This window comes from Melopsittacus undulatus, chromosome 1 (assembly GCF_012275295.1).
Source record: "Melopsittacus undulatus isolate bMelUnd1 chromosome 1, bMelUnd1.mat.Z, whole genome shotgun sequence".
NCBI lineage: Eukaryota > Metazoa > Chordata > Aves > Psittaciformes > Psittaculidae > Melopsittacus > Melopsittacus undulatus.
In genome coordinates, this window is record NC_047527.1 from 42518519 (window position 1) to 42533559 (window position 15041).

At 39.5% G+C, this 15041-nt stretch overlaps 1 protein-coding gene across 1 annotated transcript; it reads right to left on the reverse strand.

The window, feature by feature from the left end:
* Positions 1–1076: 1076 nt before the first annotated feature.
* PPDPFL (pancreatic progenitor cell differentiation and proliferation factor like) lies at positions 1077–4363 on the reverse strand. Its single transcript, XM_031052225.2, has 5 exons — positions 4312–4363; positions 4086–4182; positions 3070–3159; positions 2879–2978; positions 1077–2446 (listed from the first exon to the last, which is right to left on the reverse strand). Exons 2-5 carry the CDS (start codon positions 4138–4140, stop codon positions 2434–2436), a joined length of 258 nt encoding a protein of 85 aa, XP_030908085.2. The 5' UTR covers positions 4141–4182; positions 4312–4363; the 3' UTR covers positions 1077–2433.
* Positions 4364–15041: the final 10678 nt, after the last annotated feature.

The following is a 15041-nucleotide window of genomic DNA, read 5'->3' on the forward strand; positions in this document are numbered from 1 at the left end:
CTGCCTATAGTCCTTCTAGCAGGAAAAGATCATTTTTTTCTAGAACACTTAATTTTTGATCAATACAATTGCACCATTTTTACCCAGATAAGTATTAAAATTATATTGATTTCCTAGTTTTCTTATTTTAAGCTGTATTTGAGCTAGAGTATATAGCTTTCTCTTCATATTTCTCTGTTTCTCTTTAAATCATTTCAGTTTTGGCTTTTTTGTCTTGCAAAATTACATCATATTGACATTTAATTCAAGAAAATTGATGTTTTCTATCACTGCAATGTAAAAAAATGCATCTGTTTGATAGCAAGCTCTTTAACATCCCATTTACCCATACCCCTTCAGGACTCTGTCATAGCAACATTTAGAGTTATTTAAGAGCTGATGCATTGCAGGGTAACCGTACTTTGAAGAAGTGGCACAAATAACAATGAATTGGGGATGGTGCTGCTCCAATGCTGAGCTGATCACAGGAAATGATGAAGAGAACGCTATGATAGGCCCTCTGTAGAACAGAGCTTTCTGTCACTACGATGACATTATAAAAACAAGTGGTTCATAATGCTTAAGCAGATGAATGCAGACACTATGCATTTTTGTGGGTATTAACAACTTATTGGCTATACTACTTCATAATAAGTACAGAAGCAGCTTAAGCTCAGCAAGCAATATGGAAGATTGCCACTGTAGTTACCCCTACAGCAATTCTAAATCCTGTTTTTCTCATGTACAATAAACACTACAGCATTTCTTTCTTCTGTGACTTCAAGCATCTTCAAAGAGAGACACAATCACCTTCTTTTAAGCACCAAGTCTGTCTTTTTCCTTTCCTTCTTAATACGGTATTATAGAAAAGTGTGTTAGGGTCTTTTTCTTAGCTTACATTCCACCATTCCTTTTTCATCTTCCATCAGGCTTTAAAGTGACTAAACGAAGAATGTGCCAAGCAGACCACAAAGACTTGTGTGAGAATTTTAAATCTTATAGTACCTCACAAAATATCCACACATTCCCAACACCACCCACACCACAAGCCACACTGAACACCATTTTGTTAGATAACAAAAATAACTCAGAGCAAATATTGATTAAATCTTTATTAATAAAAAAAATCTCAGTATAAAAAAATAGCTCCTTCTGTACACTTAAAGATGAAACTACACAGTTGTCACAAAGTCAGATACATAACAAGACAGTTTAAAGATTCCTGAAGCTACGTTTTCAAAATCATGTTTTTTTCTGTTGTCATGTGTCATACATTTATTGTCTCCATCAAAACTGTAAGCTTCCCGAAGTAGTCACTTGAGACACTTAAGTTATGCATAACCATGACAAACATTAACCTATAAAGAAACAGGTTGGCTATACTAATGTTTACTATTGTTAATTCATCCAGGGATGGACAAAGGTCAGGTAAGTTTAGGGACAGTACGTCAAAAACTTGCAGAGATTATTTACAGAAATGATATCCTCCAGCGAAAAGCCTGTTATTTTCTATGACCTCTCATGTATTTCAGTCATTCCTGGTAGAATAAACAATCTGATGTACTGCTTTGCAATACTGAAGAGTAAATGAAGCTATGCTACTGTATCTTTCAAGAGCATGAATCATGACAAAGATAGACTTGGTTAATAACACTAATGTTATTACTTTGAGTTGAATACTTTGCCAGATCTAGCACAGAAAGCTGATAGGCAGCAGTGAATATTAATGGTCACTGGAGAACAAGTAGCACTTTAAAGCTACAGCAGAGCAGGTAAGGATAATCTAAAACAACATTAGAAGTATCAACTCTGATTAAGGTTGCTCTTCTGCTTGGAAGATGTCAGTGTCCATTAAGATTACTGATTTCTTCTCTCTCTCCCTCTCCTATTCTGTCCTCAAATACAGGTATGAATGAAAGTTGTATCTGGGTATCTGAGTTTGGGATCTATGCACTCTGCTCAAAGAAAGAGATGAAACTAATACTTGATATAAAACAAGTACCATATAGCAGTTTCCTACTCTGGACTACATACCTGAATTTTGTTTACATCCATGTGACTATCAGCATATAAGGCTGATATCTTAAAGGTAAAACGGAAGAGTATCACCTATTGTAAAGTCATTCAATACACATGCTTCTCCTAAACTTACAATACCTTACTGCCATTTTTCTCTAACTCCAAGTCATCAGGATATTTAATACTGGTAACTTCCATTAGAAAGACATCTCAAATTATAGGAACTCTGTAATGAGCGATGTAAGCCATGGACATGTCCATTAAGCAATGACATTTAAGCTACTGACAAATCTTTTGAAGATACGCTTATCCACTCTCCCAAAGGTTTGGTTTTCTTCTTGCAGCTGAACACAGACATTAGGAAGATCCCAGGCCTCTTTGAAAAACAAGTCTGTATGTAGTATCTCAGTCAGTGAAGCCAACATGCTGTCCCATTCAACGGTTAGTACTGCAGAAATGTATATAAAAAGGTAATAAGTAATCATTTTAGTTTCCTCAGATATACTAATCTCAGTATTTTTTAATGCATTCATATCAGCTTTTTAACATAAAAAGGGTAAACTGCATAAATGGATGTGCAAGTGCTATAGGTAAAGGATAAGTACCATGAAGAACAGTAGATAAAGGATAAGTACAATGTAGAACAGTAACAATTACTAGCACACAGTGTCAAGTACTCTTTGTTAAAATTTGTGCATTTGTTAAAATTAAAACATGGGAAGCTTCAATAACTGTACACTTTCAAGTGTCTTTTAAGTACTCAAAATAGCATTGCACTCCCCAGTTTGTTTTAGCTTATTACAACTTGTTTACCAGAACTTTTACCACAAGGAAAATGGAATGAGCAAGTTACCCCCATCTTTGTAAAAACAGGACTCACCTGCCTGCTGACAGTGTTTTTCTGCCAACAGTTGGTGGAGATGGATCATTATGGAAAAAGTTTTTTATCCACCAACTTTTATCAATTAACTGAGGTAACCCTGCCAAAGGAGAAAAAGCCGGCACCATTAGACACTGGCTAAATAACAAACAGGCAAAACTACAAGACTGCTTGAAGGAAAGGAACAATACCATGAAATGCTTTGTCCTGGTCTGCAACAATCACAGCATCTGAACACCAGGAGGAGCTGGAAGAAACACTGGACTCTGAGTTCTGTCCGTCTGTTTACAAAAAATAGACATACAAAAAAAGTGCTTTGAGAGAGTACACTATTTCTACACCAAGAATTTCTCATTTTAAAAGATAAGTTTATCAAGTACAAAGTATAACTTCTGTATTACATATGCCATTTTAAGAAACATAAAACTTTCATATAAGTTGATCTCAGTCTCCTTACTCTTCACTTAAAATTATACAGAGATGTTTGTATAACTTTCGCTTAAATCACTTACAAATCTTATGATCATGTACATTTTGCTGTCAGAACAAATGAGTTTATTATTGAATATTCAAGTCCAAACCAACCTAATTGCCATACTTTTCATTGTGATACAACTAATTCCTAGACTCACACTATAGCATCCATCCTGTCCAGAGGGATCCTAATTCACCAGATGTATTCTCAAGCTACTTATTATTTCACATGCTTAGAAAAAAAGATGTGAGTTGATTTCGTGCTCTAAGTCTGCAAAGTAAATATGAAGTATAACTAGAAGACTAGACTATCTGGGCTAACACTTTTTCTGTCATATTTTATATTTTACAAATAAAAAATATTACATATGCCATTACACCCACATTACATTTCTAAGTAGGTAAAAGAACTTAATAGGGAAATTACATACATGGGGGAAAATAAATTAATAACCAGAAGCAGATGCTCATTAAAATTTAAGTTTCTTGATATAATGAAAAACTCCCCAAACTATTAAAAACTACCACTCAAAGTCACCTTTTTGCCTTCGGCTCATCCACGTATCACCTGAACCACTTTCTGACTTTTCATGAGGGGCAACAATCCGGAAATCTCCTCGGGAGAGCCCCTGGGGCTCTCAGCCTCTATCCTCCAGAGGACCCTCCCCGGCAGACAAGAGGGGGAGGATGAACACGGGGAGAATAACACTTCTCTCCCCCACCTTGCACTTACTTCTGTAGTACTGGTTCTTGGCCAAGAGGCAGCCGGCTGAAGGAACTGAGGCCATGGCAGTAGCGAGATCGGTAAAATGCCTCTCTCCGGGACGAGCCTGAGAGAGGAACGAGGCGCTTTACCGGGGAAGCCGCGACCGACGGAGACCGAGAGTAGCAGCAGCAGCGGCGGCGGCGGAGGTACCTCGGTAGCAGCACCCCCGTCCCTGCCCGCCCCAGCGGCTCACCTGCGTTACCCAGGGAAAGCACCCATCGGGAAGAAAGAGCAGCACCCTAATAAGTGCCACTGGCGCCCCGGACTGCGCCTATATTAGCGGCGGCGGGAGGCCCGCCCCGGGGGCGGTGGGGCAGTGGGGCGGGACAGGACGGAGCCAGCCCAGTCCCGGCCCTGTCCGAAACAACCTGCGGCTACCGTCGGGTCCCCGACCTGTTCCCTCGGTCCTTCTGACCGGCTGTCAGCTCTGGAGTGCATTAAGTGGGGACTAAGACCGGCTGTTTTAGCTATCCTCTGCCCTGTGGGGAAGGGGAAGGAGGGGATGAAGCAGACAGGTACACCTTTCAGTAGGGACTTTTATGTCCTATATAAATATGCATATCACAATGCACATGTGCTAGAGAAAGTGAAGTCAAAGGAATGTTCTTCATTCTCACAGTAAAATAAGTGAAACCTAAGTGAATGTCTTTGAAAAGTTAGAGCTAAGTCCCACATAAATCACCAAAGAATGTGGTTTTTTTTCTTCCCACGGATAAAGGCATAACTCTCTCTGAACTGTTGTAATCCTATCCCTTGTCCTACAGTGTGTTTCCTCAGCATTCGGAATTGTCAACAGAAAAAGTAAACCAAAGTTTTTACTATTTGAGTTGCTCCTGCTCCTCAAGGAAATTGATTTGTTATTTTTTCACAGCAGGAGTTGTGTGTAAGAACACTGTCATGTATGGTGTGTGACACCATGTTACAGCGATATATCTGACTGCTTGAATAAGTGCATCCTACGTGAAATGATAAGAACATAGTTCAGAATTGTTGCTAGCATGTTTGCAAGGATGTAAAGCATGCTGCAGGAAAACTGCCTGTAAAATAATACTCATACTGGAATACAACACATAAGTACAGTGTATTTTCCTGGGCCTTTTCATTCATCTGCTTAGTCTTGACAACATGGTGGTCTTTCCTGAGCGAAACCTGGAGGCTTACCTTAGTGAAATCTGCAAGATTGACAAACAAAATAGTCTACAGCTGACCTAGTGCCAAGCACTAGCAGCAGCTACCCCATAAGTTTATCTCATTATGTAAAGAAACACTGCAAGAGTAGAAAAGTTTGCAGATTTTCTGATACCTCATTCACAATGTACCTCTCTACCCACTGTTGCAGCTCCTTATTTATGGATGCTTAAATGTAACTGAACCATCAGCGCATTGTATCAGTTACCTCTTTTCCTGTCTTAATACTAAATTTTCATTTTGAGGCTCAGCCTATTCATGGGCAATAGATTTCTGCACCACCCCATCTGTTTTTGTCACCACAAATGCCCTCACAGTAGTCACTGTTGAATTGTCAGATCCATTCCTGAAAGAAGGGAAATCTCCCCAGAGAGCCATAGGAAGTGTACCTCTTGAGCCATGAGGGTGGGCATTTGTAGTGATAGGACTGTGTCCTAGACAAGAGCTGGCAACATCATCATTTATTGTATCTGCTATTCTCTTTCAGCTTTAAGATCCTGTTTTAATCTACTCTTAACTTTGTCAAGGATATTACTTTGTCAGAAAAACTATTCTGACTCTAACATGCCCATGGTTTAGGCAATGTATTTGGCAAGAAAGCAGACATAAGTGGTTCTCTTGTGATCCGCACAAATATCCATCCACATTGCAGCCATGCCAAAACACTCAGGATCTGTGGAACACCAGGTCTGTGAACCTTTAAATTACTTCACTGCTGTGTTCGTATTATTTTGCTATATCATACAGCACACATGGTCATACAACAGTTTTGTTTGGGAGCCCTGTTTCATGCATTGCACTGGAATAGAAAGTACTTATTTAATGAGAAGTTTTCCCCCGTTTCTCCCACTCAATCTGGTATTACGTCCTACCTGTTGTATTTTTTTCAAGTAATTCTCTGAATACAGAACTAGATTTCAACAGTATTTTTGTTTCCATGGTTATTTTTATAGTGTGCTTATTTTTACAGCGTGCTTCTAAAATACTAGCACATATATTTTCAGGCATTGCAACAAAACCAAGGTGTGCTATTATCTTCAGTTAACAAGTGGGAATTCTGAAATCAAAGGAGCTCAGATACAAGAATACACAAATCTTAAGTGTCTCATATGAAAGCAGTCTAGGTCTTTTTTATAACTATTTATCACTATGCCACACTTCATTTACCCACTTACTGCTCTCATTCACTTCTCAGCACATTAATAAATCAGATTCTCATCATACATATTAAAAATTGGTTAGTAGGCACCCATGATAAATGTAAGTAACTCTCATAACTTCAATTACAAGCTCAGGGGCAAGGTTATAATTTAGCTTTCAAGACAGAACTCAATTGCCTTAACCACTGACCTGTTCTTTTTTCCATGGAAGCCTTTGCTGCATTTACCACCCAACTTCTGTCACAGCCATAGAAGTCCTACTAAATGCCCTCTGTAATCTCTTTAACATCACAGGTTTGGTTCATATCCATGCTTTGTAACAAAAAAAAGCAGGAACCCTATGAAATAAATAGTGCATAATAGTCAGTTTTATAAGAATGCATTTACAGAAGGCACATTTTCAGCCTTTCAACTGACTAGTATTGTGACCTTAGCAACGGTGTTAAATTAACATATGTTAATTGTTGTGTTAAATAGACATAACACTGAATTATGTTATCCTGTGAACCATGGACACTCATCAAACGTATAATTTAAATTTTAAAATTAAATAAGTATCACCCATTAAATGATTAAATCTCCCACCTAATTGTGTCAGGATTACCTGGCATAACCCTTCTTTAGACATTAAAATTAAAAGATCCCAGTCAAAACAACAAAAATGGAAGAACTTATATTGAGCTTAACCTTGAAGCTTACCTGTTAATTATTCACTAGACAAGGTTTATCGCATAAATTTAGCTACTTTTTCAGTTCTTGGAATATCTGTGGGTATGAAGCCAGTCTTTTTGTGGACTTGTTTTGGTTGTTTTATTCCCTGCACTTTTGCAACAATTTTTTTACTTTTCCTTGTTACTTAACCTAGGAGTAAGTGTGGTGTTAGAAAGTGTAGTGTTGCTTCATGGCTGTGTCCTTCGAATGATTGTATGGGTGCTCTGACATTAATGTTTAGAGAGATGTGAACAATTTCAGTGAAAGCGTCTTTCCATATGTATATACAGAATGGTACATTTATGGCATGTGAAGGTAGAATATTCCCACTTACTAAGCTTCTGGAAGAGCAGATTTTGCACTTTTTCACTGCCCAGTCTTATTGCCCATTCATAATTAATATTTTAACCAAATTTTTGCACAGAAAGTATAAATCACTCTTATTTGAAGGCAATTGTGTCTTAATTTGACAGGATGACTTTCCATGAAAAGACTGAACTTCCTGGGTAATGTTTTTTAATGGGTGCATTAACATTTTCAGAGAACTATCATAAACATTTCCTTCATGAATCTTTCAGTAACTCTAATTATTTGCTATCTCAACAAATTGTTTTGCATACTTGTCATGTCAGATTTTGAAAGGAGTCTGTAAGTAGGCTTGCATGAAAGAAATTATGCAGCTCCACTATGTAAAGTAACAAACTTTCACTGTGCAAAAGTCAGCTATCAAAACCTGTTTGGTTTATTAGCTACCTCCAAGGACCAGCGTCATCTCTTACTTTTACATTCATTTTTTTTACTCTTCAAATATTCCCTCAAGACAGACAGCTCAGTGTGTACAGGCTCATCTATCAAAATTAAGGAGATCTGAGGAACTGATGAAGAATTAAATGGCAGTGTGTGAGGTGGCAGACAAATTGAAATTTATATTGTATGTAGCCTGTGAAGAGACATAGGGCCATAAAGACCCTGGGGAGGTCCTGAGCACAAAAGGGATAGGAAAAGTGTTTCTCTTCACTGCTGTAGTGTGTGGCAACACTAGAAACCATCAGCTTTGTAGTAATGACCACTCCCAGTAGTGAAGTGATTGCTTACTGACAGTTCTGGCACTTTTAAAATTATTATTATTTTTAATCCTTACTACAAATGTGAATGGAACACTCAGGAAGAAAAAGTAATAGAAAAAGATATATATATATTTTTTTTTATTCCTGACCATTTAAGATAACAGGTGACGCTGAAAGCAAAGAGTAACTACTGAACTCTAGACTCCATGCAGCACACATGTGAATGATGCATATTGCCTGAGTATTGCCTGAATATTGCAGGAACTGTAAGAATGAAGATTCTAGGCCCACTGTAGGAGAGGATCTGGTTCGAGACCATCTTAAGAACCTGAACATACACAAGACTATGATACCTGATGAAATCCATCCACAGGTCCTGAAGGAGCTGGCGAATGGACTGTCCATCATATTTGGGCTAAAACTTAAACAGGGGAAGTTTAGATTGGATATAAGGAGAAAGTTCTTTACTGTGAGGGTGGTGAGGCACTGGAATGGGTTGCCCAGGGAAGCTGTGAATGCTCCATCCCTGGTGGTATTCAAGGCCAGGTTAGACAGAGCCTTGGGTGGCATGATTTAGTGTGAGGTGTCCCTGCCTATGGCAGGGGGTTTGGAACTTGATGGTCTTAAAATCTTTTCCAACCCTAACTATTCTATGATTCTATGATTTTAAATGTCAGCAGAAATAGGAAAAACACATATTTTGACTTATAAGCCACACTGCCAAATTACTGGAAAAGACTATACACATTGCTAGACTGCTAGTACAACTTTGTGCACTTACATTTTTTAGAACCCAACAGTTATAATTTTCTCATCATTTAGTTCCGTGTCCTGTCTAGTACTACACTCATAAGAAAACAAGGACATTTTAATGTTTGTCATTTTAGCTGTATTTTAGAATTTAACTAAAAAACATTTTTCTTTGGATCCAGATACAAGTAACTGCCCAAGCCTAATAAGTTTCCTTCAGCAACCTACATCTTTTACGTCTTTCTAAGGAGGTATATGAACACTTGGGCTTTTTGTTACTTTCACCTCTTAGGTATGCCAAAGAAGAAGGTTTAAGGGTCCAGCATGACCAAATATAGAGGTAAAATATTGTAATCCTACAAAACAGAATATATAATTGAATGGAATGTAATTGAACAAATCAAAATTGAAACATAGGCAAGTTTATATACCCCTTTAATATGTCCCTGGAGATTGATTTTTCCATAGAGATGAGAAGAGTTGGCTTGTTATTCAATTTCATAGCCAGTACAGAGATGCACAGCCAAAACCATGCATATTTTAGTATCCTTGTCTATTTTGATTCAAATAAGCATTTTATTGTGTAGCATCCACTTTTTCCAATTGCTGTAAACAGTACTTTGCATTTTGATATACACACAGACTGCTCTGTTTCAGTTCTTTACCTACTCTCTCTGTTCTTGCAAGTAGCATCGACTTAGCCTCACCAGATTGAACACAACCTGACACCTCTGCAGCTCTGCAGAGGTATCTTACATAGTGTTTATAGCCTAGCATGCCCCACAGCGTGTAGACACCATTCCTCAGCACTGAGATACCACACCCTTGGCATCCTCATTTCTTGGCTGGTTGTCCTGTCTCCAGGCCAGATGCTCACAATGGAGCAACATGAGGAATCAAGGAGTGTGTGAAGAAGATGCACATATTCATAATTTTGCAGCTGGAATATTTCCTGTTAACCTAGCAACATAACTGGCCTGGGACAACATCCACCACATCACAGAGAACTGTTTCAAGCTCAAGAAGCCAAGGACAGCATACTTGCACAGCTAGTTTAGAATCAACTGTCAAGACAGGAAGACGTGTAGGAGCCCTACACAGTGAGGTGGCTATACCCTGTAGTGAGGTGATTTGTGTTGTCCCTGATGGAGGTGGCACTCTGATGTCATTTGTCCCTGCCTCATCTCCTGAACCCCAGTGCTAATGTCATACTCAGTACAGAAAGCATGGCTAGGACGCTACAGAAGTGTCTGCCTGCCAGGTCACATCAGGACCTGCAGCCAAGCCCATACAAGTGTTCTGCAAATGTCAAAGGACCTGTTCAAAATTATCTGTACACAAGCTTCTGGGAAGGAACCAGACTTTAAAACGTTCAGTGCTGCAGGAGCTTACTCTGCTGCAGTGAGTGGAAGCTCACATCGATGAATAAGAAAAATGACAGCTGCCTTAGTTCTATGTAAATCACAAATGTCCACTGATTCAGTGAAAGCCATGTTATCAGGAGGACTAAGTAGCCCCACTTAGACAGCTAATTCTTATGTCATCTTGTTCTACCTCGTAGCACTTTTTGTCTCCTCCAAAGCCACTATAAAGACACAGCATGTTCTTGTATGTCTCAGCTCCATTGCAATAAATGCATCCAGCATGTCATTATATGTCTCAGATACCTGCTCTGTTTTCTACAGAACACCTGAAGCAACATGAAAGCCTTAAACCACCCACAAATCTGTCCAGCCTGGGAAAAGGCACAGTGGAACGCTGACAGTGCAGGACTTACCCTGCAGTGATGTCAGGCCAGATACTCAGCTCATTATGCTTGCTATTTCCTTCTCTCACACTTTAACCAGCTGCCCTCAGAAATGCAAACATCACTAGGACTGACCAGGGACTCTGACATTTTTTCTAGACTCCCTCAGACTTAGAGTTTGCCTGTATTAGTAATTTAAATATGCTTGGAACCATTCCTTGGTCCTGAAGAAAACTGGTGTGGAATGGCCTATATCTACACTGGTTTTACTGCAAAATAATATGGTTACACCCAAAATGGTCTGTGAAGTGTTCTCTTGCTTGTGCTAAATGCCAAGCTGCCTGAGATCTTTTTTTTGGGGGGGACGGAACAAGGGAAAATGCTAAACCATTCCAGGACTTTTCTAACACTGTTCTCGTATGGACAACCATGGGATCATAGAATCAGCTAGATTAGAAAAGACCTTTAAGATCATCAAGTCCAATACTTAATCATGTTCTATTCCCTGACAAGGTTCCCTGACATTAATTTGTTAGCTAATTTAATATGATGTCACTGGTGCCCAGTGTAAGAGGTCCAGAGCTCAATAAGCTTGCAAACAAGTGAGTGTCTCCTGGATGCCCATTTGTAAACTTACCATGTTTAACATTAGGGTCTTGGCCACTGATTAAGGTTCAGTTATTGCATTTCTTTATATCTGAATGAATCTAATATGGTTACTGTTTTCATCTCCACCAATGCTTCTGGTGAAAAGCCTTTTGCTCAGGCTGCTGCAAAGCTGCCTCTACATACACAGTGCCAAGTCTTCTGAACAATGAGGAAGGGCTTTCTGTCTGAAATATGCAACATGTCAGCAGTGAAAAAGTAGAGAATAGGCACTGTCAATCCCTGCTTCTATGATAGCTTAGGAGGAAAAAGGACAGAAAAGAAACAGACAAGCAACATCTCTGGGAGACCATTAGTCCCAGCCTCAGTCCTGTTCAACACCGTTGCTGAACCTCTAGGCATGACATACAGACCCTGCACTTCAAGTCACCTCCATGAAAAAACAAAGGTAGCCAAACTGGATTCCTCTCAAGGTAAAAATGTCCAGCATCCCAGCAGAATTCACTCCAATAATAAATTCATCTGGAGGCAATGAAGGCATAGTTGGCAGCATTTACTGGAGCTGAGGACAAAATATGAGAGGCTTCTTCAGGACTCCATGTCTGTGCAACCTCATGTTTATGTCTGCAAACTCTTTTTGACATTATTTGTGTGTTATGTGACTTACTGTGCATCAGCATGCTCTTGTCCTCTCTTGTTTTCCATTTCTAAGTTTATTTTTGGTCTCTGACCTAGGTTTCCCTTTTCTTTTTTAAATAAACACGTTTGAACTGCTAAAGGTATGTTGATCTCTCTTGTTTTTCAAATTCCAGGGCTCCTAAGGCTTCATAGCCTGTAAGGATGTACAGTCAGTTTCTGTGGAATTCAGAGTCCAAAACTAGAAGACAGCATAAAGAGTAGAGAGAGAAACTCCAAAAGGATAAGACTTTCAGAAAAGGAAAAACAGTCTAGGAAACTTTGCTTCAACAGATAGAGGTATCTTGTTCAGATGTGCCAGATGCCAAGACCTGAAGGTCGCAGCCTTTGGTAAGACTAGAAAGAGAATGACCATCTTTCTGTTCAAAGCAAAGAAAAGTTATTATTCATAGAATCATAGCATAGTTTGGGTTGGAAGGGACCTTCAAAGGTCATCTAGTCCAACTGCCTTGGAATGAGCAGGGACATCTTCAACTGGATCAGGTTGCCCAGAACCACATCCAGCCTACCCCTGAATGTTTCCAGGGACAGGACATCCACCACCTCTCTGGGCAACATGTGCCAGTGTTTCACCACCCTCACTATAAAAATTTTCTTCCTTCTATCTAGTCTGAATCCACCCTCTTTTAGTTTGAAAACATTACCCCTTGGCCTTTCATAACAGGCCCTACCAAAAAGTTTGTCCCCATCTTTCTTATAAGTCCCCTTCAAGTATTGAAATGCCACAATAAGGTCTTCCCAGAGCCTTCTTGAGGCTGAGCAGCCCCAGCTCTCTCAGCCTTTCTTCATAGGAGAGGTGCTCCAGTCCCCTGATCATTTTTGTAGCACTCCTCTGGGCCTGCTCTAAAAGGTCCATGTCTTACTTCTGCTGAAGACTCCAAAGCTGGACGCAGAACTGCAGGTGGGGTCTCATCAGACCAGAGTAAAGAGGTAGAATCACCTTCCTAGACCTGCTGGTCATGTTTTTTGATGCAAATCAGGATACAGTTGGCTTCCTGGGCTGCAAGAGCACACTGATAGGTCATGTCCAGTTTTTCATCTACTGGTACCCCCAGGTCTTTCTCCTCAGGGCTGCTGTCAATACCTTCACCCCCCAGTCTGTATTGATACCAAGGCTTGCCCTGACCCATATACAGGACCTTGCACTTGGCTTTGTTGAACTTCATGAGGTTCACATGGGCCCACTTCTTGACCTTGTCCAGGTCCCCCTGGCTGGCATCCCTTCCTCAGGCATGTCACTCAGCTTGGTGTCATCTGGAAAATCCTCCATGGTGACATGTATTAATGTAGGAAGAAATCTATCCACCAGTCTGGGTTTGACGACTTCATGGGGGCATAGATAGCTATGATGGAAGATTCCTAATTGTAGGGCTTATATTTCTTCCTGGCAAATCCAGAGTAACCATGGAGGACCTCTTCTTTCTAATGTGCTTCATGGTCCCAAGGTGTGCCTAAAGCAGAGAGGCTGGGATTAGTAAGCGCATTACCAAATTCTGCAATCAAAACTCACAAAAAGTGAGTAAATATACCACAGTATAGTGTGGATGCAATTGGTTGGTCTGTGTCAGCATTCACTCTTTGCATGCCACAAGCCTTGGGAACATGAGGTCATATTCACTGCTACCAAAGTATAGCAGTATAGATACAATTCTAAAACAGTATAAGCACAGATTTACAAGCCTGGAAATACACAAGAGAAAATGAAAGAATGGCAAACGTTCTTTTAATACATATGGTAAGCTGTAGGATATGCTTTTTATCAAAGCATCAACAAAATCACATGACCTCTTCTCACCCTAGAGGTATATTCTATAACAAGCCTTACAGAGACTCTAATTAAATAAACCCAATTCAGTTGACATGTGTTGCTTCAGCCCTCTGTATTTATGGCAGGACCAACACTGACAGGTGTTTGTCTACTTACTTTGACATTAAATCATATAAAATTTGATGTAGAATTATAGAAATGGATGTTTAGACTGATGTGTTGCTGAGAGAGGTGATCACTTTTAGGGATCTCTTTCAGGTAACTGGGAGTCTGACCACACTGCTGGTGCTACAGTCAGTATCCTCAGGGTGACTAGACTGTGATTCCAGAAGACTCAACACAGCATACAGCTGCTTGACATAAACCATCTGGCTCCTTGACCTTCACTTTATTCTTATAGTTTAAAACAGTTTCAGCCTTGCAGAATTTTAATCCATTTCTCTCTGACAAATGAGAACTCGTGTTTACACTCAGCCTTGTGGTTTCAGGAGCACAAGTGTACTTGTAGTATAGTCATATTCACCAGGTTCATAGTAGGTTTCCTTAGAAAATGCCAGTATGGAAAAAAACAAGCAGGGTTCTAAAGAACAGAGTCAATAGTGCAGTCAGTTTTATACAGCTAAATGAAGATTTTCTATTTATTTTCTTTGATCAGTGTTTTACCTACTTCTTACTCCAATCTAAATCTGGTATAAAAAGGTGAGTTTAGCCACATTCTGATTTAGCAGTGAGAAGAATGACAGGCATTTTTCATATATCTTCATACCACTGAAGTACAACAGTTGTAAAATGGTCTTACTAGGGTCAGTCTCAGCAATGAAGAGTCTAGTCAGGTAAAAAAAGGCACAGCCCATGGCCCTCACCCTGCTTAAGTGCAAATTTTCCCTTCATTTTGCTTGGAATGCAGCTAAGTTAACTGCAAGTTTCTGGAGTGAATTCAAGTCCAATAGATCCTTTATAATTTTGGAAATGGAAAACGTTTCATTGTCTGTGTGAAAGATGACTTTTGGAGTAATACTGGAATTGGTACCAATTTAAAAGGTACACTGAATTATTATGTATGAGATCACATGTTATGATTACCACTAATTTGTTCCCTCCATCCTTCTTTCTCTTTCCTGTCTTCTCATATCTGTGGCAATCTAATCTATTCCCTTTGAAGAATTTTGTTGAGAAAAACATGAGTTATAGAAGACCACCAAATTATAGAAGACCACCAAGCACTTATAT